Here is a 26,627-nt window from a genome sequence, read left to right on the forward strand (position 1 = left end):
TCCCAGTACTTGGGAGTTTGAGACAGGAGAAATGCAAGTTCAAGGCCAACCTCAGCAACTTAGTGAGGTCCTATTTCAAATTAAAAAATAAAATAAAATAAAATAGGGCTGGGGATATAGCTCAGAGATAGAACATACCTGGGTTCCATCCCCAGTACTGCAAAAACAAAACAAAACAAAACACCCTTGATGAGAAGCAAGATTCAAATGTGGTGGAGTGAGCGGGAGAGGTCATCGCGGGTGAGGCGAGCGGACCCACAGGGGAGGTGGAGACGGACGGACACCCGGCGTGAGCGGCAGACAGACAGCGCGATCCTGCGGCGAGCGAGGCCGGGCCGCGGGAGCTCAAAGCGAGGGTCGGGACACGCGGCCAGCGGCCCGGTAACCGACTGCCGCATTCCAAAGCTGGGTTTCTTTTTCTGGTTATCTTATTTTCATGATGAGACTCGTTTTCCGCTTACAAGACTGATAATAGCCTTTTAAGATAAACTTAACTGGGAACTGAGCCAATTTAAGGGAAACTCATATGTGACCACACAGGTGGCGTCAGGGCACGGCCCAAATCACGAAGATGGTGCCAGAATGGCCGACGGCAGAAGCACCGCAGCGGGCGAGGGCCTTTTCGGCCAGTGCTTTCTGGTATGATTTGGGTACGATTTGTGTGCCGACGTTTTTCCTGTCCGCTACGGTCTTATTTTCAGCATCCAGGAGGTCACAGCACAGTCATAAAACTTCGTTGCGGCCTGACGTCTGGATGGACATAATCAACCCAACTGTCAAAATACCTAACAGAACAATCAATCCTTCAGAGCAGAGAACGCTGCCCTCAAGAGCCCTATTCGCAAAGCCACACCTCGGTGTCGTGACAGAGAAACGGCAAGAGGGCAGCGATTTTAAATTTAGCTGCTTGAAAGTAAGTCTGTGAAACCTCCCTCGACGGAGGCTGAGTATTTCCAGTGGCGCGGCAACAGCTGGCCGCCGCCGCTTCACACACAGGCAGGACGTAAGCGCGCGGGTGCGGGAGAGGGGAGCGCGGCCTCGTAACTTACTCGGCGTGGACATCCAGGCCCAAGGACACGTGCTCGTATGTCCTGAGGGTGCCCTGAGATGCTGTGCTGAGGAAACCGTCCCGGGAGCATGAAAACTCATCTTCTATTTTGAAATCAGAATCCACGCTGGCTACCTTGGAACTGGGGTGGGGTTGGGGGGGGTCCGCTACAGGCCACGTGGTACCGGCATATTTTTTTTGGGGGGGGGTTGTTTATTGCTTGGGATTTCAGAAATGAAGGAGGACGCATGATGCAGACACATGGTAAAGAAAGGCACTAGAAATCTCCAATGTCTGAGAAAGAGAGAGGCTCGTTAGGAGAGGGTGGGATGTCGGAGGAGGACCAGAATCGCAGGCGCTTAGACAGAGCCGCGGGGGCCGCTGGTGGCTTGTCTTTGTCTTTGCTCTTGCTTCTCAAAAAGGGACTCTTTTTGCGCTGAGGTGCTACAGTGTTATCACCCGGATAACCCAAAGGAGGAAGGAAAAAAACAGATGAAATGAACAATCATTACAAATGAATCGAAGTGAGCAAAATGTACACAGGAAATGAAAATCCCGTTTGACCCACAAAAGATTCAGCCAATGCCCAGTGCAGTGCTGAGAGCAGAATCCAGACGCGGCGAGCCACGTGTGGTCCGGCTCAATTCAATGAACTTAGCGTTGCCCTGACACCGTACATCCACTCAACTCGGCACGTGAGGGGGATTACGCACCGCCTGAGGTGGTGATGCCTTAGATAACTTTTCAATTCTGATGTGCTAAACTATTAAATAAGAATCTTATTAATTTAGGAGCCACCCGCTTTTCTTACTCATCTTTTTCTTTTCTTTTCTTTTTTGTGGTAATGTGGATTGAACCCAAGGGCATTCTAGCCTATTTTTTAATTTTCTATTTTGAGACAAGGCCTCACTAAGTTGCTGAGGGCCGTGCTAAGTTACTGAGGCCGGCCTTTGAAGCTGCACTTCTCCTGTCTCAGCCTCCCAAGAACTAGGATTACAGGCGGACGCCACTATGCCCGGCTTTACTCATCCTTTTTGTGTGTGTGTGTGGATCTAGGGATGGAACTCAGGGGCATTTGACTTCCGAGCTACACCCCCTGCCCTGTTTTTTATTCTTTATTTTGAAACAGGGTCTCACTGAGTTGCAAAGGGCCTCACTAAGTAGCTGAGGCTGTCCGCGAACTGTGATCCTTCAGCCTCAGCCTCCCGAATGCTGGGATTACAAGCGTGCGCCACCACGCCCGGCTCACTCATCCACTTTAATGACAAGGTCCCTGACAACTCAGCTCACATTCTGGTCCTGTTCCCAGTCAAAGACCTTGGAAACCCTTAATAACACACTTGGGCCCATTGTCATGACACAGTCTACCTCAACTATTCACAAATAGTTTTGAAAATCACCTCTTTGGGCAGGATGAGTTTAGAAATAATAAAATACTTCTTTTGCGAACCCCACGCCCCTTAATGTAAGAAGAATTATTATATCCTTTCAGAGTTCCCCTACACACCCTGCTTGTTGGTCCTTACAGTCTTCACAAAGCAAAAAATCTGGTCTAACTCTCAGGACATGTTATATTAACATGAACCGACCTCATTTTTGATCTAAGATTAAAGCTTTTACCACTGTTTCTTGCTCTATGGCATCACCTGGTGGCCACGGGCCACATCACAGAATAAGGGACCGTTGATCCCAGCCCATGGCGGCTGGTGGCTCTGCTGCCCAGCTCAGGGCTGTGCTCCAAGGAGCTCCCCTGCTCCCCTGCTCCCCTCTTTGGTAGCACCATCAGGGACCAGGGCAGCCCTAACTGGAGGCAGTGCAAGCTCAGGCAGGACTGACTGAGGAGCCCTTGTACTACATCAAGTGTTTCACCTGGGTGAGCCTCACAGTCTCAGCTTCAGAACAGGACAGGAATGAGCCTACCTCCTATGGGTAGATAGGCTCAAACGAGAGCAGGAAAAGCATGCCAAGGAGTTAAAAGGGGGCTGAGCCCCGAGGCGGCTCAAGCCTGGTGGCTGTATCATTTACGTACAGAGGAGCCTTTTATTTATGTTTATTCCTAAAGCATGGCAATGCAAACATTAGTCCTCAAACCCTGTGAGATCTGAAAGTGACATAATAGGTGCTTGCGAACTTGTCATGTGTAAAGCTTATGCACAGGTCACGCTCCGGGGGCACTGGTCATAGGTCACGCTCCGGGGGCACTGGTCATAGGTCACGCTCCGGGGGCACTGGTCTTAGGTCACGCTCCGGGGGCACTCATCATAGGTCACACTCCGGGGGCACTGGTCATAGGTCACAATCCGGGGGCACTGGTCATAGATCATGCTCCGGGGACACTGGTCATAGGTCAGGCTCCGGGGGCACTGGTCATAGGTCACGCTCCAGGGGCACTGGTCATAGGTCACGCTCCGGGGGCACTCATCATAGGTCACACTCCGGGGGCACTGGTCATAGGTCACACTCCGGGGGCACTGGTCATAGGTCAGGCTCCGGGGGCACTGGTCATAGGTCACAATCCGGGGGCACTGGTCACTGGTCACAGGTCACGCTCCGGGGGCACTGGTCATAGGTCAGGCTCCGGGGACACTGGTCATAGGTCACGCTCCGGGGACACTGGTCATAGGTCAGGCTCCGGGGGCACTGGTCATAGGTCAGGCTCCGGGGACACTGGTCATAGGTCAGGCTCCGGGGGCACTGGTCACTGGTCACAGGTCACGCTCCGGGGGCACTGGTCATAGGTCAGGCTCCGGGGGCACTGATCGCTGGCCCTGGTGCTCTACTGTCAGCCCTGGGAGCACTGGGTTCCCTAACACTATCTTCAGAAAGTCTGGTGTCTTTTGTAAACATTTAAGTTACTCAAGGTGCCCACTAAAATAATGCAAAAACCATTTGAAGGAAAATTGAAATTTTTACAACCTTTAAGGTAACTTCTGCATTTAATTAAAGATTCTAAGGCACTTTTTCCCTCTATCTTTATAGATCTGAAATCAGGATACAACTTTGACAGTGTCTTCTGGTCACCGTGGGTCCAGCAGGGGTTGTGAAAATACTTCACTGACTTAACCAATTCATCTCGCCCATATCTTCCTTTAATGTGCATGTGTTATAAAATCTAAGTGTTTTAGAAGAGCATAAACTCTTAAGTGGTAAGCACTACACTACTGATTGCTAGTCACCTTCCCCTAGTGGCATAACTAACTGCAGCTTACCTGTCCTCTGAGTCAGTGAGACACAGGACACACGCCAGACATCCTGCTCTCATTTCAAAACCTCAGGCGAATCCCAAACGACAACCTTGAGTGAAGGGACACGTGTGCTGTGGGTGGTAGACTTGGAGCCCCATCAGGCTGAAGAAGAAACGCTAACCTGCGAGGACCTTCTGAAGCTCTTTGATTCGTGGAGAATGTGTTTAATGCACCTGGGACCTAAATGTTTTCTTTGCAGAAGACAGCTCACTAGAAACCTTGGACATGTACGCTACCCTGCTCACCTCTAGGGCACCTGCACAAATATCTTGGATATTCAATAATTACCAGTCTGTATGATGAATGGAGCTTCTTCTTCTTCTTCTATTTTTTTTTTTTTTTTTTTTTTTAGTACTAGGGGTGGAACCTGGGGGCCTTCTACCTCCGGGCTATACCCCCAGCCCTATTTTTTATTTGGGAACAGGGACTCGCTAAGTTGCTGAAAGCCTCACTAAGTTGCTGAGGCTGACTTCAATCTTGCGATCCTCCTGTCTCAGCCTCCCAAATACTGGGATTACAGGCACGTGTCACCACGCCCGGCTGATGATGCCTCTGCTACTTACCCAGTGTCACGGGACATCGCCACAGTGACGTGGATCTCTACTCCCCACAAGGTCCACAGTACGCCCAAGCGGAATGTGTGCCTGAGCACACCCCCCTCATGTTGCTACCTAGGAGTGTGCACAGCCCACCCGGTGGGTGGATTTTCAGAACGCCCCCCATAAAGGGGCAGGCTGCTCCTACCTTTGCCCACAGGCCCGTTGTGGGCCTCGCGCTCTTCTGTGCAGTTGGGGGCCGATGGGGGCGTGTCGGGGTTCTCTGGCTGTGACCTGGGAGACTGAGAGGCTGAGGGTGAGGCGGGGTCTGAGGACTCCGGCTGCCAAGGAGGGCTGTCTGTGGTTGATTTTAACCGTTCTCTGGAACCCTCTTTCTTTGGTTTGATGAGTTTGACTAAGGCTTTGGCTCCAATCCAGTGGTTCTTCCTAGTTAGAAGGAGACTTTTAGAAGGTAAAACCAACATTCCCATAACCCCACCTGGTCACTGGGTTCTCTAATGTAGGATGGGATTCCCATCATCAGCCTGTGAAGTCTGCCCATTTTTACGGGTTCAGGATGATGGTGTTGGGCTGGGGCTGGAGCTCAGCAGCAGAGCACTTGCCTAGCGTGCACGAGGCCCTTGGTTTGATCTTCAGCACCACAAAAAAAGAAAGGAAGGAAGGAAGAAAGGAAGACAGACAATGGTAGTGCTCATGACCTGATCACCTCCTGACTCTATCTGCATACGTCCAAAGGGTTCCCGCGTTGGGAGCCCGAGGGGCTGCGCCAGCGTCCTGCCCTGGTGTCCTTTGGAAAACAGCTGTCCATGTCATGTCAAAGCTTGTAACAAGAGCCTGACAAGGCAGCCCTCCATCCTGTTCCAATGTGCCTAATGGGGGTCAGCCGGCGATTTCTGCCCCTCACAGGATGAGCTGGGGCGCGCAGGCCAGGCTGAAATTCTAGCTGCTGAGATGCGGGGAGACCTGGGCGCACTCAGGGAGCCCCGGCTGCCCTGTCTGTAAGCCACTGGGTCTTAGATCAACTCACTTCTTTGGAGTGGGGTCGTAGAACTTGTACTGATCCATGATTTTTTCTTCCAGTTTTTCCTTATGTCTCCTCAAGGCATTTAACTTGTCTCTGTGAACAGAAGAGAAAGAGAAGCTATCAATTTAATTTTCTGTAAAACCAGCGGACATACTCATCAGTGCCACCTGGAGCAAAGGTCGATACTCTTCTGGGATTCCGACACAAGGGTGCGGATCACTGCCCTGGCTGCTGAGTTTGGAATTGGTGATGGAGGCGTCTGCCGCGGGTCCAGGGAGCGCCGAGCCACCTAGGACCCAACTCGGAGTGAGCGAGGAAGAAGCAAACTTCTAACCACCTGGAAGCTCGTGGTCTGATGCCCCAGGACTTTCCAGCCAGGCCAGGTTGTGCAGGACAATGGTTGCTCTTGGGGGCACATACTAGTGATACCTGGGCATCGAGGTTGGAAAAGTCAGTTCAGCTGAGCCAGGCCTCTGACCGGCCCCTTCCACACTGCGGTTCTGGTAAGGTCTCTAACAAAAGCACATGTGATAGCTTTCAGGGGCAGGCAGGGAAGACAGCGAGCACAGCACGGCTGAAAAGGTGCGAGGGCATGGCGGGGCCTGCGGTGAGCTCAAGGGCGCAGAGCATAGCCAGCTCCAGCAAATCGCTGCCTTGTGGGTGGGCATGAACAAGTCCCGGTGCGGCAACCAAGAAAAGCCAGAAACCCAAATAATGAAGCAAAATCTCCCGCTTTCTACATGCTGGAAAGCAGTTCACATGCTCATAATCACAGCAAGGGACCAGAGGCACCTTCTGAATCCCAGACTGCCACGGGGTACCTCTGCCCCTGGACATCCTGCCATGCTTCTGCTTCATTCTAGAAGCCTCTGGCACGGCCAGACCGCTCAGAACCGTGCCTTCCTCATTTGAAAATGAAGCCTTAGACGAGAGGCACCTGCTCAGGCGCCTTTGCTATCAAAGGCGCCAAAGTCCCACCCAAGCCAAGGTTTTCCCCAAATCACGGCGATTCCACGATGAAGGGTCCACCGGGCCCTGGCCTTCCGCTGCGCCCTGCTCCCAGCTCTGTTCAACACCCGCGTCTGTCGCCACGTTCACGGCCGTGCAACCCCGCCTCAGGCCCTGCTGCTGCGGTGGCCGCTGGCCCCATGGTCACTCCAGTACTGGCCTGGAGAAGGAAGCTCACCAACCCGCTGACCTGACACAGACACTCTCTCATGTGAAAACGTCACCCAATAATACCCCTGGGACCAGGCTCCTTCACCTCTAGTTAGCACCTGCCCAGCCTCTGCTGGCAATCCCAGCGCATGGATTATAGAGCGCCAGCTTCAGGCCACTGTCATTTCTATCCCCAAATTACAGTGTGGGTTGACAGGCGAACCGTCCTCGGGTGGGTGATGAGCGGATGGAGCGGGGTGAGGAGGAAGGAGCGCCGTTACATCAGAGAGCTGGGGCTGCGCCCGGCTCACGGCGACCACGTCCCCCACAGAGGCGTCTCATCTTGCCTATGCCACGCTGCTGCCAAGACACCAGGACTTGCCTGGGACACCAGTCACACGGAGGGACAGGCCAGCCACCACAGCGTGGAGAGGCGAAACTGCCAGGATTCCCGAGATCCGTGGCAGATCGCTGGACCTTACAACCACGGGGCTTCCGGCACCAGGATTCTTCCTCTTGTTTTTTATTCATTTATATTTGGTACTGGGGACTGAACCCAGGGGCATCCTACATCCAGCCCTATTTTATTTTGAAATAAAGTCACTAAGTTGCAGAAGGCCTTGCTAAATCGCTGAGGCTGGCTTTGAACCAATGATCCTACTATCTCAGCCTTCCAAGTATTGGGATTATAGGCCTATGCCACACACCCAGCAGGTTCTTCTTCTTGTCCTCTACTGGCAACTTCCTGAGCCTCCTAGGCTCCCATCCCATGAAAAACTTCCAGTGAATCCATGGTCTTTGGATGGGCACAGAAGCCTTGTAGCTGAGCACCCCTCATTTCCAGCCTGTTATGCTGTGGTCCTGGGGATTGAGCCTATAGGCACTCTATCACGAAGCTACACCCCCAGCCATTTTAGTGTATTTATTTATTTTTATTTTGAGATAGGGTTTCACTAAGTTGCCCAAGCTGGTCTCAAACTAACAATCTTCCTGTCTCGGCCTCCCATGTACAAGCATGTACCACCGCACCGGGCTCTCTCTCTCTCTGATGCCCCTGCCACTGGGCTCTAACTCTCTCTCTGATGCCCCTGCACAGCCTCTGTACCTAGACCACCTGCCGTGAGCCCCTCGCCACGGCCTGCAAGAGGAACCGACGCCCACCACCCTTCCTCCAGTGCAGCCTTGCTGCATCTCGCTGGGAGGGGACATGGCTCTGTCCACGCCTATCGCCCTCCTGCTCCCGGGCCCTGCACCAAGGCGGGCACTTCCTGAGCACGCAGGCACAGCAGACTCACCTCCCAGTCTTGGGGAGAGGGACACAGTCGAGGGGAGAGCCTCGCTCTCAGCCTTCGAGCCGCGTTCTCTCCCGGAGACACTTCTGTTTGGTACTGGCATATTTCTAGAAGTAAACTTGACTCTGGAAGCAGAGCTAGAAGCTTCCAGTGTTGGGCAAAAACAAACGAAAACCACCTGCCACCACTGCCAGAAAGCCAGACACGATGGGGAGCCGGGGGGTCGGAGCTGGTGGCCCTGGAGACCACAAGGGTGCGGGGCTGCCCCGCCAGCAGGACGCTGAGGCCGCATGCGTGGTGGCTGGGCCGCCGGGGACTGCCCTCCTTACATGTACTGCTTCTGCTCCTCGTGGTACTGCTCCTTGCTCTCCAGGTTCTGCTCCAGGAGCATCTGGTTCTGCTGGCTCAACAGCTGGATCTGGCTCAGGAGGTGGTGATTCTCCTCCTCCAGGTTCCCCTTGAGACGGGAGAGCAGCTGAAACACAGAGGGACGGCAGCTCAAGTACGTGGTGGCCCTGCGATCCCACCGCCACCAGGAAGCTTCCTGAAGAAGGGCCAGTCCATTCATCTCTGTGTTGCCCAGGCCAGTGAATACTTGGAAAGGACCAAAGAGCCAGGAACACAGCCAGGTTCCCTCGGCAAGCGCACTGCGCAGCCTAGGGGCCACCTCGTAGTGCCCTGAACACCAGACACTCACAGGTCCAAGCTGGTGCAGATGCTGAAGGCGTAATATAAAAAAGGAAAAAAAGGCCTCATGGATAATCTTTTTTTTTTTTTTTTTTTTTTTTGCGGTACTAGGAATAGAACCCAGAGGCATTCTACCTCCAAGTAACACCCCCAGCCCTAATTAATTAATTAATTAATTAATTTATTTATTTATTTATTGTGGGTCTAAGGATGGAACCCAGGGGCATTCGACCTCCGAGCTACACCCCCTGCCCTATTTTTTATTCTTTAATTTGAAACAGGGTCTCACTAAGCTGTGAAGGGCCTTATTTAAGCAGTTTGTCCAAGATACAATTTGAAATATTATCAGTAAGCTCAGTATGATAGTGGAAACTTGTAATCCTAGTACTTGGGGGGCTGAGGCAGGAGGATCACAGGCTCAAGACCAGCACTTAGTGAGACACTTTTATATATAAAAATAAAACAAAATAGGGCTGGTGGTATACCTCAGAGGTAGAATGTCCCTGGTTTCCAACCCCAGTACCAACACACACACACACACACACACACACACACACACACGCACGCACGCACACACACACACACTATTATTCGGGCGTGGGGGCACACACTTGTAATCTTAGCATTTGAGAGGCTAAGATAGGAGGAGCACGGTTCACAGCCAGCCTCAGCTACTTAGTGAGGCCCTCTGCAACTGAATGAGACCCTTTTTCAAAATAAAGAATAAAAAATAAGATCCAAGCGTGGTGGCGCACGCTCATAATCCCGGCATTTGGGAGGCTGAGTCAGGAGGACTGTGGTTAGCGGACAGCCTCAGCCACTTAGTGAGGCCCTTTGCAACTCAGGGAGACCCTGTTTCAAAATAAATGATAAAAAGTAGGGCTGGGGCCGGGGCGTGGTGGCGCAGCTTGTAATCCCCGCGCTTGGGAGGCGGAGACAGGAGGATGGCGCAGGTTCGAAGCCAGCCGTGCTGGCGTAAGAGACCCTGTTTCAAAAATATAAAATAGGACTGGGAGTGTAGCCCGGAGGAAGAAGGGCTTCCAGGAACCCCAGTACCACCAAAAAAAAAAAAAAAAAAAGTAGGGCTGGGAAGCCGGGCGTGGTGGCACATGCTTGTAATCCCAGCATTTGGGAGGCTGAGACTGGAGTATCGTGGTTTGTGGACAGCCTCAGCTACTTAGTGAGGCCCTCTGCAACTCAGTGAGACCCTGTTTCAAAATAAAGAATAAAATATAGGGCAGGGGGTGTAGCTTGGAGGTTGAGTGCCCCTGGGTTCCATCCCCAGACACACACACACACACACACACACACACACACACACACACACACGTAGGGCTGGGGGTGTTGCTAGGAGGTTGAATGCTCCTAGGTCCCACCCCCAGTACTGCAAAAAAAAAAAAAAAGGGAAGAAAACTAAATTGCCTATGTAGCTTGTGTTGTGTTTCTATTGGAGAACTCTGCTCTAAAAGAGAGGCAGACATGGCTTTTTCTGTCCAGAGGCAGAAAGTAGAGTCCCGGGCTTTCTACAGCATCCAGCCTCTGCCACAGCATCCAGCTCTCCCTGCAGCGCAGAAGCCTCCCGGGCAACAAACACAGGTGCAGGGCGAGCTCCAACAAGACCTACTTACTACTTACAGACGCTGACGTTTAAACTCCATCCAATATTCACGCACCATAAAACATAACTGCTCGTTTGATTTTTTTTTTTTTTTTTTTTTTTTTTTTTTTTTTTTGCCCAGCCATTAAAAAAATGTTAAGAACCATTCTTCATTCATGGGCTATATAAAGAGGTGGTAAGAAGGAGGACTTGACTTTGGGGCTAAGTTCCCAACTTCTGTTCTAGAGTATTACTGAGGAAGAGTAGGAAGGTCTGAGTGCGGTTTGGGAGGCAGGGACTGGGTTCCAATCCACTCCTGGGGTCACCGCAAGGATTCAATAAGATGAACAGACAAGAAGCACGTGGCAAATGCCCAGGTGGGAAATAATGCCCCCCTCTTTTTTACTCTACTACCACGCACAGCTATATCCCCAGTCCTTTTTTTTTGTTGTTGTTGTTTTTGCAGTCCTGGGGTTGTAACCCAGTGGGCATTCTACCTTCAAGCTATGCCCCAGTCCTTATTTTTATTCTTTATTTTGAAACAATGAGTTGCAAAGGGCCTAAGTAGCTGAGGCTGTCCGCAAACCCGGACCCTCCTGTACTGGGATACGGGTTCGTGGATAGCCGGGTATTATAGTACTGGGATTACAAGTACTGGGATTATGAGTACTGGGATTACAAACGTGCACCACCACGCCTCGCCTTTTTTTTTGTTGAGACAATATCTCACTAAGTTGCCCAGGCTGGCCTCCATTCTCCTGCCTCGGCCTCCCACACCTGGCCTACCTTCAATATTATCATCTACAACTTATGGGTACACAGCACGCAGAACTGGAAGGGCAAAAGAAGGGAAGGCTATAACTGATTACTTTCACTAAAAACATTTCTATGTTTGCTTCTGAAATATTATTTGGGCAACACATAAAATAAGAAATTATAATAAAAATGTCATTTTCCACAGTGTAGAAAATTACACTAGGCTTAGAAGTTAAAACACATGTGTTTTAAAATACCACTGCCACCTTGCTGCCTACAAGGCCCTGGGGTCTCATGGGGGTAGGGGATGCCGGTGACAATCTAGCTGGGTGAGAATAAAAACTCATCCCTGGAAACTTGACTGCAGGCTCTGGGCATGGCTAATCCTGGGCATGGCTTTAGGCCCTGAAGGAAGCCAGGGTCAATGATGATGAGACCGTAGCTCGGCTACCTCATCAGACCCGGGCACATCTCAGGAATAAACATGCCCAACTTATGCCAGATGGGCGTCCCAGAATGAGGGGAGGTAAAGGCCGCCAGGGCCTGCCCTGCCCCCACTGGTATTCATCCTGCTCGGCTTGTGAGGGATTGAACAGCATCCCCCAAATTCCCACACTGAAGGCCTAACTCCTAGTCACTCAGAATGTGACCATATGTGGAAACAGGGTCTTTACCCTCCAGGACTGATGTCCCTGTTGAGAGGAGGGATTTAGGCCCACAGAGGACATCACAGACAGACACACAGCCAAGACCATGCAAGACACAGAGGGTGTTGCCTGCATGTCAGGGAGGGAGGCCTTGGGGGAGCCATCCGGTCAGATCACTCACCTGGACGTCCAGCCTCCAGGACTGAGAAACTATTCGTGGGGATGGTTCACCCCAGACTTGGAGTTTTGTCCACCTACCTGCCCTGCTCGAGTCCCCGCACCTGGGTCCTTGTGACCCGCGTTCTGACCCGACTAGATCAGCCATGTTCTGCAAAAGCTCTCACCTCCACCGCTGTGCAAACCAGCCCTTTCCACGGGACCCCCACCCTCATGGCCGACCTTGCCAGTCCTCCAAACTTGGCACAAATATGACCTTTCCCACGTGACCCCTGTGGCTCCCAACCTAAAGTCTCTTCACCAATCCTAACGCAGCCCATGAGCAGCTTTGAAGTGGGATGGGACCACTGCCACCTTGCTGCCTACAGGGCCCTGGGGTCTCATCCCATGGCGGGGGACAAGGGGCAGGTGACAATACAGTGGGTGACTATGGACATCTCAGCACTCTGGGCCTCAGTTTTCTGTGAAGCCCCTTAGGGCCACCCTGGGGTGAAAGGAAAGGCCTCTGAGGTGGGCAAGGGCAGACCGTGTCCTGAGGCTGCTCTGGGCTGCCCCAGAGGCGGGCGCTCTTGCTGGTCTTCCTGTACTGGGGTCTGTTTAAGAGCCTGCCCAGCAAGAAGATTCATTGCTCAGGGCCACCATTTCTACCTGCTGTCCCAGAAGGGATGGGACAGCTCTGCGCCTCTGGAAGCTGGGGGCTCCTGAGTGAGTTTTGTCCTGACTGCCCCAGGATCCTGAGCCAGCCGGCCAACCCTGAAACTGGGGCAAATTCAGGCTATTTCTCCACCGCAGCAGGGAAACTACGACAAAGACAGGACGAGACGGCGTGGACGAGGGCGGCTGTCCGCACGGCCCCTCCCGACCTTGCGCGCTCGGGGCAGGCAAGGTCAGGCCTCACCTCGCAGTGGTTGTCCAGCTTGGTCAGCGAGATGTCCATGCTCTGGTGCTGCTCCTTCAGCTGGTCGAAGCGCGCCTGCCAGCGGTTCAGCTCCAGCTGCGAGCTGTTCAGCGCGGTCTTCAGCTCCTTGGTGTGGGCGTGCAGCTCCTCGTACTCCCCCTTCAGCTGCTGGTGCAGGAAGTTGACCCTGCGGAGTCAGGCCAAGGGCTGAAGAGCGGTCCAAAGAGAGAAAGGCCCGGGGTCCTGGGCGCCAACCCAGCTCAGACAGAGGCAGGCGGTGGAGCCTCAGACAAAGCCGCAGCCTCTCTGGGACTAAGTTGGCTTTTATTGGGGAGAGGGTTTAAAACAGGGTTGAACAAAATGGCTGGTTTTCAAATGGTGTTCTTTGAGGTTCCATAAGGGTACCCCTGGTGCCAACACACTGGAGACTGAGCAGCTCAGAGAGATGCTTTGACCAAACATCTCTGCTACTGTCCCTTCTATGTTCTGACTTTAGCATCTTGTTATGATTTTAGTATCTGAGCATACTTGGAAAAAACAATCCTGCTATAAAAAAAATACCCACACAGAGCCCTGTGTGGTGTGGATGCCTAGAATCCCAGTACTTGGGAGGCTGAAACAGGAGGATCATAGGCTTAAGGACAGAATCAGCACCTTAGCAAGACCCTCAATCACCTAGTGAGATCCTGTCTCAAAATAAAAAATAAAATAGGGCCAGGGGTGCAGCATGAAGGTAGAATGCCCCTGGGTTCAATCCCCAGCACCAAAACAAACAAATATAAACACTGGAGCTAGGCGTAGTAGCTCATCCTTGTAATCCCAGTACTTGCAAGGCTGAGACAGGATGATTGTAGGTTTGAGGACAGCCTCAGCCAGCGATGACTCTCATCAACCTAGGAGACACTGTTTCCAAATTGGGCTAGGGGTATAGCTCAAAGGTAGAACACCTTTGGGTTCGATTTCCAGTGCCACCAAAAAAGTAAATAGATTAAGCATTTATTTTATTTATAAATAAACAAAAATAACAAACAAAAGTAAATGAATAAACAAAAGTAAGTAAATAAACAGAACCAAAACATTTTTGGCCTAAAAGTTTCTATCTATGCCCAGCTCTTCTTCCCGATTCCAAGCTCCTAGTTTCAACTCCTGAGATAAGATAAGATGGCAAAGTATTGTATAAATCCACTATAATTAACATCATCATCATACATATTAGCCAATGGGCTTTCTCAAAAGACTAAGATCAGAAAGCACAAATTACTAGCAACTCATGGACTTGATTTGGGCACAGATGTGTCTTATTTGGCCTGTTTAATTTTATTTTAAGAATTTTTATTTATTTACTTTTGTGGTACTGGGAGCTGAACCTAGGGGCATTCTCCCCTATATGCCCCCAGCCCTTAAAAAACATTTTTTTTTTTTTTTTTTGGAGTACTGGGGATGGAACCCAGGGGCATTCTACCTCCGAGCTACACCCAGAGCCCTGTTATTTTTTATTTTAAAACAGGGTCTCACTGAATTGCAAAGGGCCTCACTAAGTAGCTGAGGCTGTCTGCGAACCACAACCCTCCTGTCTTAGCCTTCCCAATGCTGGGATTACAAGCGTGGGCCACCAGGCCCGGCTCCTGCCCTTTGTACTTTGAAAGAAGATCTTGCTGAGTTGCCTAGGCTAGCTTCAAAATTGTGACCCTCCTGTCTTAGCCTCCCAAGGTTCTGGGATTACAGGTATGTGCCAAGGTGCCTGGCTTATTTTAAAATGTGGAAGTGTCTTATCAACCCCACCGTCCAGCTCCAGAGAGAACATGGAAGAAAGGAATGATGGGCCCGACTCCCCATGGGCGGGCTTGGTAGCTGCCCCTGGGAAGCGCGCTCCAATCCACTGTTCAGTCACTGCCACCTGCCCGTCAGGACACCCACAGGACACCTTAACGGAAGGATACAGGAGGACGCCTCCTGCTGGCCGGCCAGACTTTGGAAGGAAACAAGACCTGGATTCAATCCTGACTCTGGTGTTAACCAGAAGCACTAATCTTGAACAATGTACGTAGAGATAATTAACTGTATAGTCAATTCTCAATAGGCACAATAGTTATAAAACTGTTGCAAACACTGAATTAGTGAATACTGACCCACTGCTCTGAGGAAAAACACAGGGTCAGGTTCCCATAACTTTGTGTGGGTTTGTTTACAGGTGCCTTAGGTAACACACAGCCAATCACCCTGTAAGTCCTGCTTGATGGAGTTTATCTGACACATATGTTTTCTCCACTGGGCTCATGGAGCCTTCTTGGTCTCAACACTTCAGCGTGAAGCTGAGGGCCATTTAAATAGCAGCTCAAGCAGGCGGGGTGGCGCACGCTGTAATCCCAGTGCTTGTGAGGCTGAGACTGGAGGATCACAGGTTTGTGACCAGCCTCAGCTTCTTAGTGAGGCCCTCTGCAACTTACTGAGACCCTGCTTCAAAATAAAAAGTAAGGCTGGGGGTGTGGTTTGGGGGTAGAATGTCTCTGGGTTCAATCCCCAAAACTGAAAAAAAAAATGAAAAACCCAAAGAAACAGCATGTTCACTGCTCCCCCCTCCGCCAAAGCGCGGGCGCACACACACACACACACACACACACACACACACACACACACACGTGGCATAGATATGGAAAAGGACTTCTGTTCACAGTGGGAGTTGAAACAAGAAGACAGCATCGCCCGATCGACCTCAGCTGGGAACCTGGGTGTCTGGCGACTCAAGTATTTTGTGGACTCCGTGTGTCCACCAAGGGCCTGTGAACACTGATTGTGGTGTTTTGAACAAATGGTAGCGAGTAGGCGAATTCACAAATACGGAATCCCACGCCTCCCCCAGGAGAGTACTGCTGGCTCCAGGTCGGTGATGGAAACACCTGGTCTGGCGCAGCCATGGCCATGGGCGGGAGGTGAGAGCCACCAGGCTGCCTGGAGCCTCACCCTTCACCTTTGCCTCGCCGGCTGCTACCATGACGTGGCTCAAAAACACGCCACTGCCCAGGCACGAGCTCGGCCTTCCCTCGGTGGCCGAGCGGGGCTGGCCTGCCCACCTGTCCAGTTCCGCCCGCAGTCTCTGGTTCTCGCCCGCGGTGACGGAGCTGGTCCTCTGCTCCTGCTGCAGCGCCTGCCGCTCGGCCGCCAGCACGCCCTCCAGCTCCTCCAGCTCTGCCTTGTGCTTCAGCAGGTCGCCATGCCTGCAGGGGAAGACCCGCGGGGTCGGCCTGAGTCTTCTTTCCTGAGGAAACTCACACCCAAAAGACTGAGAAGTCCTCAGAGCGACCGGCCTTCCTCCAGAGACCTCCTGGCAGAAGAGCAGAAGTGCACGGACCGGGCAGCGGGTGAGAGGCTGCGGCGCTGCCGGCCAGTGCCCAGCCCGGGCGCAGAGCCCTCTTCCGCCGACATGCCCTGTGGTCCCTTAGCTTCCCCATCAAAGCAGCCCCCTCCTTGGGGCTGTGCTCTGAACTCCATGCCCTTCTCTTTTAGGGAATTGTAAGTTACTAGGTGGTTCACCAAGCACGAACAGATCTAAAGGAAACCACAGAACACATAGCTGAGTGCCACCGCGGGCAGCAGCAGATCCCTCCTCCTCTCTGCTGGTTCCTGCTCTGTCCCTCCCAGGGACACAGGCTTGCCCGGGCTGAGCTGCCAGGGCCAGTGGTCACCTCTCACACAGGTGTGCAGACACAAGTCTCTCCACAGGGACCCCTGCCACAGCCTTCCCCCTGGGCGTGAGTTTTCTTAACACTCACTCCCTGCGGGCCACACATTTCTCAGGGGGCCGCCGAGCCAAGAGTCCTGAGCCAAGAGTCCCTAGCGAGCCCTGGCCGCCCTCCCACCATCCTGGAAACTTCTGTTACCGGACGATCCAGGATCCCCACCCAGTCAGAGGGGTTCGCGGGGTCTGGGAGCCAGCGGGTGTGAGTCAGCCCTCATCAGGCAAACCGGTCCCTACACACCCTTCCTTCTAGGGTTATCTCCCTCAGGTGGCCCCAGAAATGCCTGGCCTGTCACACGCAGGGACCCAACCAGGACACTTGTCAGTTTATTTTTTTGGTACTGGGGATGAAACTCAGGAGCATTCTACCTCCAAGCTACACTTCCAGCCCTATTTATTCTTTATTTTGAAACAGGGTCTAAGTTGCAGAGGCTGGCCACAAACCCGCGAATCTCCTGTCTCAGCCTCCCAAGGCATGGGATTACAAGTATGCGCCACCAGGCCCGGCTGAGACACTTGTTTAAACTAACGTTTGTGAGGCCTTCAGCCATTCGGTGGGGGCTGCGCTGAGATGAGAAAGGCTAGAGCTGGGATGAGAGGATCCGCCTGGCTTTCAGGGTGGAGACCCTTTTCAACCAGCCTAAGGATGCTGGAAAATATCATCCAAGTCTGATATATAAGGGCCCCGGGCAACCATGAAGGTTCCCAAGGCCCGACCCCTTCTTGCGAAGTCTAGAAAAGCCCGCAGTGTTGGAAGCCATCTTAGCCCACACAATTAGCCATGTATATACATAGTACATGCTAAACTGATATAGTCTGCGAAAAGACCAACTTCCTGGGACCAGATGGAGCAGAAAGCTAGACTTTAATGACCTTCTATTCTCCAACAGATGCTGACCTTGACCCTGCCTGCCACTCCCTAGACTTAGCTATGACTGTCTCTCCCTAAAAATTAACTTATAATCCTAAACTTAACTGGTGACTTCCTTGCCTTTGGTTTTGTTTAAACCCTCAATAAAAAGAGACACTGGCTGCAGGACAGGAGAAGTGCCTGGCTCCTCCTCGGCTGACCCAGACGTTACAAATAACAATTTTGGACCCAGGCTCCTTCACGTGAGGACTTCAGCAAGCAGCAACCACAGCCCCTGAGCCCATCACAGCGCTGGTGACGCGCACCTCGGTCTCCAGTGTCCAGCCACCTGCTGCTGGGGAGACGTTAGCAGCCCACCCACCGCTGAACCCGGCATAACACAGTAACTATTTCTTAAGGGAATGGATGAGTGACCTGCCCACTCAAGCGTCCAATGAAAACAATGCAGGACCACCATCCCTGCACCGTAGGTAGCTGCACCCGTAAGCCCGCGGCCCTGCCAGCAGGCCGGAGGCGTAGGCCACCCGTCCAGCCAACAGAACATGCCGAGTAACCACTGGATGACCCACTGAGCCAGGGACTACCCCGAGGACCAGCCCAAACTCCACCTGCAAACCCCCGCCCCCGAACGGACGTGAAGGATATAAGAAGGCACCATTCTGGTGCAGTCTAACAGGACGCTAAAAACGAGACTCTCATCATGGAAGCTCCTGGTGAGCGGGAACCGTGCTCATCAGAGTTGTGTGACCAATGAGTCCCACGTCAGGAGTCTGGGGATGACTGTGTCCCTCCTGCATCTAGGTGCTGCAGCAGGTGTGTGACAGGTGTTCAGCCTCAGTGAGTGCAGGATGGACGTGGGAGGGGGCAGACGAAGGTGCCAGGAGGCAGGAGATGCACCTTGTGGTGGGAAGGAACACGAGTAGCAGGGACTTGCGGAGTACGGGAAGCAGGCGCCGCTCCCTCCTGCTCCAGACCCTGTCTGAGCGCCCTCTGGGGACGAGCCTCTGGGTCTCCTCAGCCTCTGGACAGGGCATCCCCATCCCGGCTCCTGCTCACCTGCCCAGGGCCCTGCTGCCATCGGTGACGTGCCTGGGCGGGAGCTTAGGCAGCGGTGGCTGAATTATGAACATAAAACCCAGGAACCGCAATTACCACGAGTGGCGAGTTACGATATGTGTATGCCAATGTATGCAAATTTCACCCCCCCACCAAAAAAAAGACATGGGGTAGAAAGCAGAAGATATAGATGGAACGAGAATGACAGCATGTGCGTAACTGTGAAACACAGGTGACCAAAAGTTTACAAGTTTATGAAAAGAAAAGAAAAGGAAGGCAGACCTTGAAATGTGAGACGCCCCCACTGGGGCGGGGGGGGGCACACACCTGGGCACGTGTGCATGCGCAGCAGCTGGCTGGAGGCGGGAAGGGGGCAGGGTGGACAGAACCCTTGGGAGAACAGGGCCTCCCCGCCCGCGCCAGGCTGCCTGGAGCTGGAGTCACCCTCTTCTCTCACCAGGTCCTCCACCACTCAGTCTTGGCCCCACAAACTTCAAACTGACGAAGGTGACATTTTATTTCCTTCCCTTTGGGAAAGCTCAGGTGCTCCAACAATAGGGAGCAGCGGGCCAAGAGGAAACGTGGGGGTGCAGCTCGGAGGGAAAGCGCTTGTCTAGCACGCGCGAGGCCCTGGGTGTGATCCCCAGCATCCCACGTACGCACACACAAAACAGGAAACGCAGGGAGCGGAGGAGGCCCAGTCCTCTGGGGCAGCCTGACAGAGCGCGCCCGGCTGAGCTCCCCCCTCCTCCCGGCCCAGCCCCACCTCTCGCCCAGCTCCTTGTGCTCCAGCTCCAGGTTCCGGTGCAGCGTCTTCAAGCAGCTGTGCTGGCGGATGAGGGTCTCGTACTCAGAGGACTGGCGCTCGTGCAGGGCGCCCAGGTGCTCGTGGTCCTGCAGCAGGGCCTCGTAGGCGGCCCCCAACTGCTGGTGCTGCCGCTGCAGGCCGTCGTGCTCCGCCTCCTTGGCCGTCTGCTGGCTCTGCAGCAGCGCATACTGGGCCGAGAGTGAGGCGCTCTGGGAGCTCAGCGTGGAGTTTTCCACCTGCCGGGGAGAGCCGCAGGCGGTGGGTGAGCGGCTGGGGCTGGGGCAGACACCCACAGAGCTGGGACGGGGCAAGCCGGGCCCAGGAGGTGGCTCTACCAGACCGGAAGGACCCCGGTGAGAGCAACGCACGTGGACTATGGGATGGCGCGGTCATCCTGGGCCGCTCTCAGAAACGGTGTCCAAGGTCCTGCTAAGTTGCCCCGGGCCTCGAACTTGTGATCCTCCTATCCTCCCACCTTAGCCTCCTGGGTAGCACGCAAACCACCCAGCTTTCACTTCTTTGTGTGTATTATTGGGGGTTGAACCCAGGGGCATTCTACCTCCAAGTTATACACCCACACTTTATTTTTAAACTGAGTCTTGCTAATTTGCTGAGGACTACATTGCTGAGGCCTCCCTCAAACCTGCAATCCTCCTGGCCTCCCATTGTGCCTGGCTAACCCTCACTTTTTTTTTTTTTTTTTTTTGATGGTTCTGGGGATTGAGCCCAGGGGTATTGTACCTCTAAGCTACTACCCCAACCCTCGTATTATTATTAATAATATTAATATCATTAATATTATTATTATTATTATTATTATTATTATTACTGTTGTTTTGAAACAGGGTCTCACTAGGTTGCTAAGAGTCTTGCTAAGTTTCTGAGGCTGGTCTCGAACCTGTGACGACCCTCCTGTCTCAGCCTCCCAAGTACCAGGACTTACAGGCATGAATCACCAAGCCTGGTTTACCCCTCACTTTTTTAAAAACCTATTTTCTAGAGTGAATAGACAGAACATCTAGAAACATCTACAATACCTGAACAACACTGTCAACTAACTTAGTTCAATTGTTATTGATAGACTACTCCATCCAGCCTCATCTAAAATAATTAGAAAACTGAAGAGGGGCAAGAACTACCCTGATATTAAAACCAAAGACATTTACTGTACAAAACAACAAACCAGTACCCTATTTTGTTTTAACAGGACAATTGCCAACTTCTTTGCCAGTTTCCTGTCCCTGTCCCATAAGGAATTAATCTTCAAACTTTCCTCAGAAACTGCCTTAATGAGTGATCGTTCATTTCCTCACCATGACCTAACCATAAATAAAACCAGCATCGTCGGTGGCACAGAACACTGCTTCTCCCAACAGTCCGACAGCCACCTTGCCACCCACCCCCTTGGAGGTGAACCTGCCAGGTTCTACTGCCAGGAACCTGGTCGAATCTGTTGAGCCAAACCACTCAATCTCCAAATCTCTTTTCAAAGGCATCTCTAACAATCTCTCAAGGATCCCACTTTGGGGAACATGGACGAGAATGTAAGTGAAAGCAGAGAAAGGAAGTTTTTCACCTGTGCGCATGAATCACTGAAGCCGGCCTGGGAGCCTCCGCCAACCCCCAAGCCCTCGCCTGCCCCAGCCCACTGAAGACTCGCGCAGGCTCCATACCTGCAGCGTGGCCGTCTGGGTCTGCAGCGTGCTGGTGCGCTCCTGCAGGAAGGCGCTCTGTTTCTGCAGCGTCAGGATCTGAGCACTGAAGGCCGCATTCTGAGCCTCCACGTGCTGCAGCTGCTCCCGCAGCAGCTGCTTCTCCGCCTGCAGAGCCGCATTCTAGGGGACAGGAGCCAGTCAGATGCAAACCCCACGGGCTTGGGAGGATCCCCGGGGCTGACAGGGCTAAAGCCAGGCTCCACTGGGTGCAGGAAGGAACAGTTTCCCTCTCTGAAAGGACAGTCAGTAGACTGTGTGTGTGTGTGTGTGTGTGTGTGTGTGTGTGTGGTGCTAGGGGTGGAACCCAGGGGCTTTTCTACCTCCGGGCTATACTCCCAGATCTCTTTTTATATTTTATTTGGAAACAGGGTCTTACTAAGTTGCTGCGAGCCTCGATAAGTAGCTGAGGTTGGCTTTGAACCTGTGCGATCCTCCTGTCTCAGCCTCCCAAGCGCTGGGATTACACGCGTGCGCCACCACGCCCGGCTTGTCAGTAGGCTTTTTAAAAACCAGGCCAGCCGGGCGTGGTGGTGCACGCTTGTGATCCCAGCATTCGGGAGGCTGAGACCAGAGGATCGTGGTTCAGGACAGCCTCGGCTACTTAGTGAGACTGTTTCAAAACAAAGAATGGAAAATAGGGCAGGTGGTGTAGCTTGGAGGTTGAATGTCCCTGGGTTCCATCCCCAGACCTGCAGATAAATAAATAAACAACAAACAAACAAATAAATATAAAAAAATAAAATGAACATCAGGCCACACACACAGAGACGCCACCTGGGACTGGAGGAGAGCGGGGCGCTGGGGCTAAAGCCGCTTCCCCTTCCTGCCTTCCTGTTTCCCGTGGAGCGCCCTGAGGGTGCCGTTCTGTGAGCGGCACCCACCTCCTGTTGGCTGCACCCCGAGTCTCTCAGGACAGGGAATGGAAGCCCTCGGCTATGGCTACCAGACTCCAGAAAACACACAACGACGTGAGACTAATGAAGACCAAGTCAGCGAGGCCAAATGGGCCCCGGGGCCAGGACATGGAAGCCAAGGGCTTGCGCTGGCCCTGCATTAGCATGGGGCTTTGGGAGAGTCCTTTAAGCTCTGTCTCTGCTTTCTCATTCACCCTAATAAAAATCATCCCTGTGGACTTTATTAAGTCGTTGTTGAGAATCAAATTAGACCAGAGAAATAGACACGCTGAGAACTTCTTCTACAAAGGGCCAAAGAGTAAATTCTTTTGTGTTTGCCAGCTATACTGTCTCTATCTCAACCAAATGGGCTGCTAGAATGGAAAGCACTCCAGACGATTTGCTTAAAAAATAAAAGTGTGTGTGCATGTGTGTGTGCATGTGCATGCATATTCCAATAAAACTTTACTTTCAAGCACAGGTGAAGGGCATGCCGCAATGGGAGACAGCCACGCAAGACACACCACCTCAGGAACAGAGGCTGACGAGTAAGTCCAAGTCTGAGTCCGTCGCAGCAGCGATGCCCCTCAGCAGACTGCGGGCGCGCCCCTCAGCTCAGAGGGAGCACAAGAGAAAAGCTGCCCAGGGGACCTGCCAGGGCGACTCAAGACGCATCCGGCTGGATCTGACCAACCTCAACAGACTCTGATGCCCTGCGTGCTCTACAGAGACAATGTGCCACTGGTGTGACTACTCCCAGGACGGTCCCCGCTGCAGACGAGGCCCAGGGCTGCCCACTCACGTTCCGCTCCAGCTCGATAGCCCGGTCCTTCACTCGGAGCAGCTCCATCGTGGCCTCCTTGTGGCTGGGTCCCCAGGCCTCCTGCTCCTGGTGCCCTGTCACCGGCTTGTCTGCAGGGCACGCAAGTGAGTTCTGCGTGTGTGTGCCGCCCTCCTGGGTCTGCCTGAGATGCTCACGCTCCTCCTTCACCTGTGGGCACAACGACGGGCAAGCAGGCTCGAGGCGGGAAGAGGCCTGGCCTGGAGCCCTGTTCATGGCCGAGGACAGCCTTGTGCCAAAGCCTCAGATGCCCACCGGCTCATCCCAGGGCGGGCACCAGACATCCTCTTTTTGCTTCTGTAAGAAAAGGCCCTGGGTGCTCCCCTCCCGCCCAGAGATGAGGGGGAGGGCAGGGCTGGACCCCATGCCTGGCCTGTCCCTGCCTCAGTCTCATGACCGCCAGGTCTTCTTGCTTGCCTGGGCCTCTGCCTTTTCTGCCACAAAACAAAGGGAGCTGGGGACAGGCATCAGGCAGCCTCTCATCCCACCAAGCCCCACCAGTGCTAGACTGCTTTCCCCAAATTCAGTCCCACAGCCAAGGCGCGTGCCACGTGTTCAAAAAGGGTCAGGAGAGCCAGGTGTGGTGGCGCACGCTTGAAATCCCCGTGCTTGGGAGGCTGAGACAGGAGGATCGCACAGGTTCGAAGCCAGCCTCAGCTACTTAGTGAGGCTCTCAGCAACTTAGTGAGACCCTGTTTCCAAATAAAAATATAAAATAGGTCTGGGAGTGTAGCCCAGAGGTAGAAAAGCCCCTGAGTTCCATCCCCCAGTACCACACATACAAAAGGGTCAGGAGATCATGCATGTGTGTGTGAATGTGGAGAGCACAGGTGTGTGTGAAGTGTGTCTCTCCATCTACACATGTGGGAAATGTATGCATATGTGTGTGGGAAGCATGTGTCTATATTCATGTCATGTTCTTACACATGTAAAGCATGTGTGACTATGTGTGTGAAGAACATGTGTGCATGTGGACAAGTGCAGGCCTCTGCCCCACCTAAGGGCGCCTGTGAGGCCCTGCAGGCCTCGGCTCAGCAGCATGGGGGTTCTCTTGGCGCAGCGGGCACCCTGCCCGGCAGACGCAGCTCAGCTCCCTCAGGCTCCCACCAGGTGAGGGCCAAGGGGCGGGGAAGGTGGGGAAGGCGAGGCCCAAGCGGCCCCAGCTCGGTAGGCCGCTCACCAGGTGCAGCTCTCGCTGGAGCTGGTGGTTCAGGCTGGCTTTCTCTTTCATCTGTGCCTCCAACAGCGCGATCTTTTCTTCTTTCATGGCCAGTACTTGTTTAAATTCTGATTCGTGTCTGTCTTCCAAAATCTTGTATTTTCTGAAAAATACAAACATAGGACCGAATTGTCCACCTGCCTCTTCACCTCCGCTCGTCTCCTTACCCAGCACCACCCTCCTGTTACGCTACTTTCCCGTGCTACCTGCCTCAGGTGGCCCAGGGGACCCGGGGTCCAAACTACCGCGCCAGCCCTTCCCCAGGCAGACACACTCCCGCGTAACACACTGCCACGCATCTGCCACTGCCTTGGGGAAGTGTTATTGTGACGTTTTATAGAAAGGGAAACGGAATCTCAGGGAGGTTGAGCAAGCTCCGAGGTACAGGTACGTGGTAAGTGTGGCAGCCTTTCCACCGCACCGGACATCATGAGCAGGTAGGTGGGGCTGGTTGGTTATAACAAAAAGTCCAAGATGCTGGATTTTCTTGAAAATGAGATTATTTAAGAAAACATGGCTGGGAAAAGCTAGAATAGGCAAATTAGAAACCAGGTGCCTTGGGTCGGGGATATAGCTTGGGCACAGAATGCTTGCCTAGCACGCGGAAGACCCTGGATTGGAACCTCAGCAACAGACACAACACACAGACACAGAATTTCCTTCCATGGCTCCCCGAAAACCTCCGGGGACAAGAAAGCCCTGGACTATAACAGGCCCGAGGAGCCACGTGAACAGAGGTGTGGGCTGAGGGCCTGGAGCCTGCACACAGCCAGAGGGAAGTGCCACGGTCAGGGAAGACTCCTCACGTGTCGGCGTGGCCGCTGGCATCCTGCTGCAGCAGCTCCTTGCTGAGGCCGACCTTCTCCAGCTCCTGGCTCAGTTTGTCCAGCTCACCGGTCAGCTGCTGGCTCTTCAACTTCTCCAGGACCAGGTCCTGCCAAAACAGGAGAGGCGGGGGTGTTGGGGCAGCAGCCAGGCAGGATCAGAGCTGGGAGGCAGCGACAGAGGTTTGATTTTTGATGATCTGCCTGTGTGTGTGACCTCAACCAGCAGGAAGACTGCTTCTTGGCAAGGGAAGAAACAGGGTCTCGCTAAGTCACCGAGGCTAGCCTCAAGCCTGCGATCCCCTAGTCTCAGCTTCTTGTTACGGGGATAGCAAAAGTGTACCACAACAGCTGCTGATTGCCTTTTTTTTTTTTAGAACAAAAGATATTAAATGTGCATGCAGACAATCTGAAGCAGAAAAAGTAATAGGTTCCTTTTTATGGCGGGTCTGGGGATGGAACCCAGGGGCATTTGACCTCCGAGCACCCCCTGCCCAATTTTTTATTCTTTATTTTGAAACAGGGTCTCACTGAGTTGCAGAGGGCCTCACTAAGTAGCTGAGGCTGTCCGCGAACCAGGATCCTCCGGTCTCAACCTCCCGAATGCTGGGATTACAAGCGTGCGCCACCATGCCCAGCTTAAAAGTTTCCATTTTAAACCCTGGTTTGGTTAACTTTTCCAAACGTGGATGCTGAGCCCAGGTGGACTTGCACCCCTCTGTGAAGCTCTCCAAAGGTAGTCCCCCGTTTCCTGACTGGTGCCATAGCTATTGGCAGGCATATTTACCCTTACACCCAAGGTCTCCTTATCCTGAATTCCCCTGCCACCTCGTGGAAGTGGGAGCCAGGTGACAGTGGCCGCAGGTGAGCGTGACCCAGGGGTCGGCTTCACTCACTGTGTGACCTTCCAGCTGCCCTGCCGGCTCACCGGCCAGGGCTATGGCCCAAGCCTGGTGTGGGTGTGTGCGTGTTGGGGGAGTAGAACCACAAGATGTAAGCGGTCCAGACTCCTGAGTCCCACCCAGCACCGAGGGCGGACCCCGCAGTAACCTGAGCCCGGTGAGCGGGAAGGACCCCTGTGCCTTGGTAGGCCGTGGAGATCCAGGGCAGCTGGTTACTGCGGCATAAGCAACCTGCGCCTCCAGGGACGGGCCAGAGGCGGCACGCGGAGCTGCCCGATCTCCCTGCAGGCCGGCCAGTCGTCTTTTTGGACGTGGAAACTGCGCTGCCCCCGCTCACATGGACCTCCCTCCTTCCCCTTCTGGGCACACAGCGCCTGGCAGCTGTCTGCGGGTCGTGTGGCTCGTCTCTGTCCACAGACTGTGAGCTCCTTTCTCACTCTTTTCCCGGCTACCAGCCCCATGCAGGGGAGCCGGGAGAGGACTCCAGCAGAGGGCGGCCGAGCCACAAGCTAGAAGCAGTCTGGTGCCGGAACCACTGAGCTAAGGCCACCTGGGAATGTGCACGCTCCTCCTAGGTCAGGGAGGGGCGCAGGCCAGCGCGGCGACTGAGCAAGACTCTTGGCAACCCAGCGGGATCTCGTTTCAATCCCCGGTACCCACACCTCAATTAATTAAT

The 26,627-nt window shown here is 53.3% G+C and overlaps 1 protein-coding gene across 3 annotated transcripts in view; it reads right to left on the reverse strand.

Annotated features, from left to right (window-relative positions):
- CCDC88C (coiled-coil domain containing 88C) overlaps nucleotides 1–26,627 on the reverse strand; it is a gene marked incomplete at both ends in the record, with an annotated part of 134,013 nt that overhangs the window by 12,451 nt on the left and 94,935 nt on the right. For all 3 annotated transcript variants that reach the window (XM_080706994.1, XM_080706993.1, XM_080706992.1), the window contains 10 exons: nucleotides 5,038–5,276; nucleotides 5,878–5,967; nucleotides 8,654–8,799; nucleotides 13,087–13,273; nucleotides 16,158–16,301; nucleotides 19,516–19,793; nucleotides 21,231–21,392; nucleotides 22,968–23,156; nucleotides 24,187–24,328; nucleotides 25,032–25,159. In XM_080706994.1, coding sequence (XP_080563120.1) covers nucleotides 5,038–5,276; nucleotides 5,878–5,967; nucleotides 8,654–8,799; nucleotides 13,087–13,273; nucleotides 16,158–16,301; nucleotides 19,516–19,793; nucleotides 21,231–21,392; nucleotides 22,968–23,156; nucleotides 24,187–24,328; nucleotides 25,032–25,159 — 1,705 coding nt within the window. The remainder of the gene's footprint in view (nucleotides 1–5,037; nucleotides 5,277–5,877; nucleotides 5,968–8,653; nucleotides 8,800–13,086; nucleotides 13,274–16,157; nucleotides 16,302–19,515; nucleotides 19,794–21,230; nucleotides 21,393–22,967; nucleotides 23,157–24,186; nucleotides 24,329–25,031; nucleotides 25,160–26,627) is intronic.

This window comes from Muscardinus avellanarius (genome assembly GCF_963383645.1).
Source record: "Muscardinus avellanarius genome assembly, chromosome: 12".
Lineage (NCBI taxonomy): Eukaryota > Metazoa > Chordata > Mammalia > Rodentia > Gliridae > Muscardinus > Muscardinus avellanarius.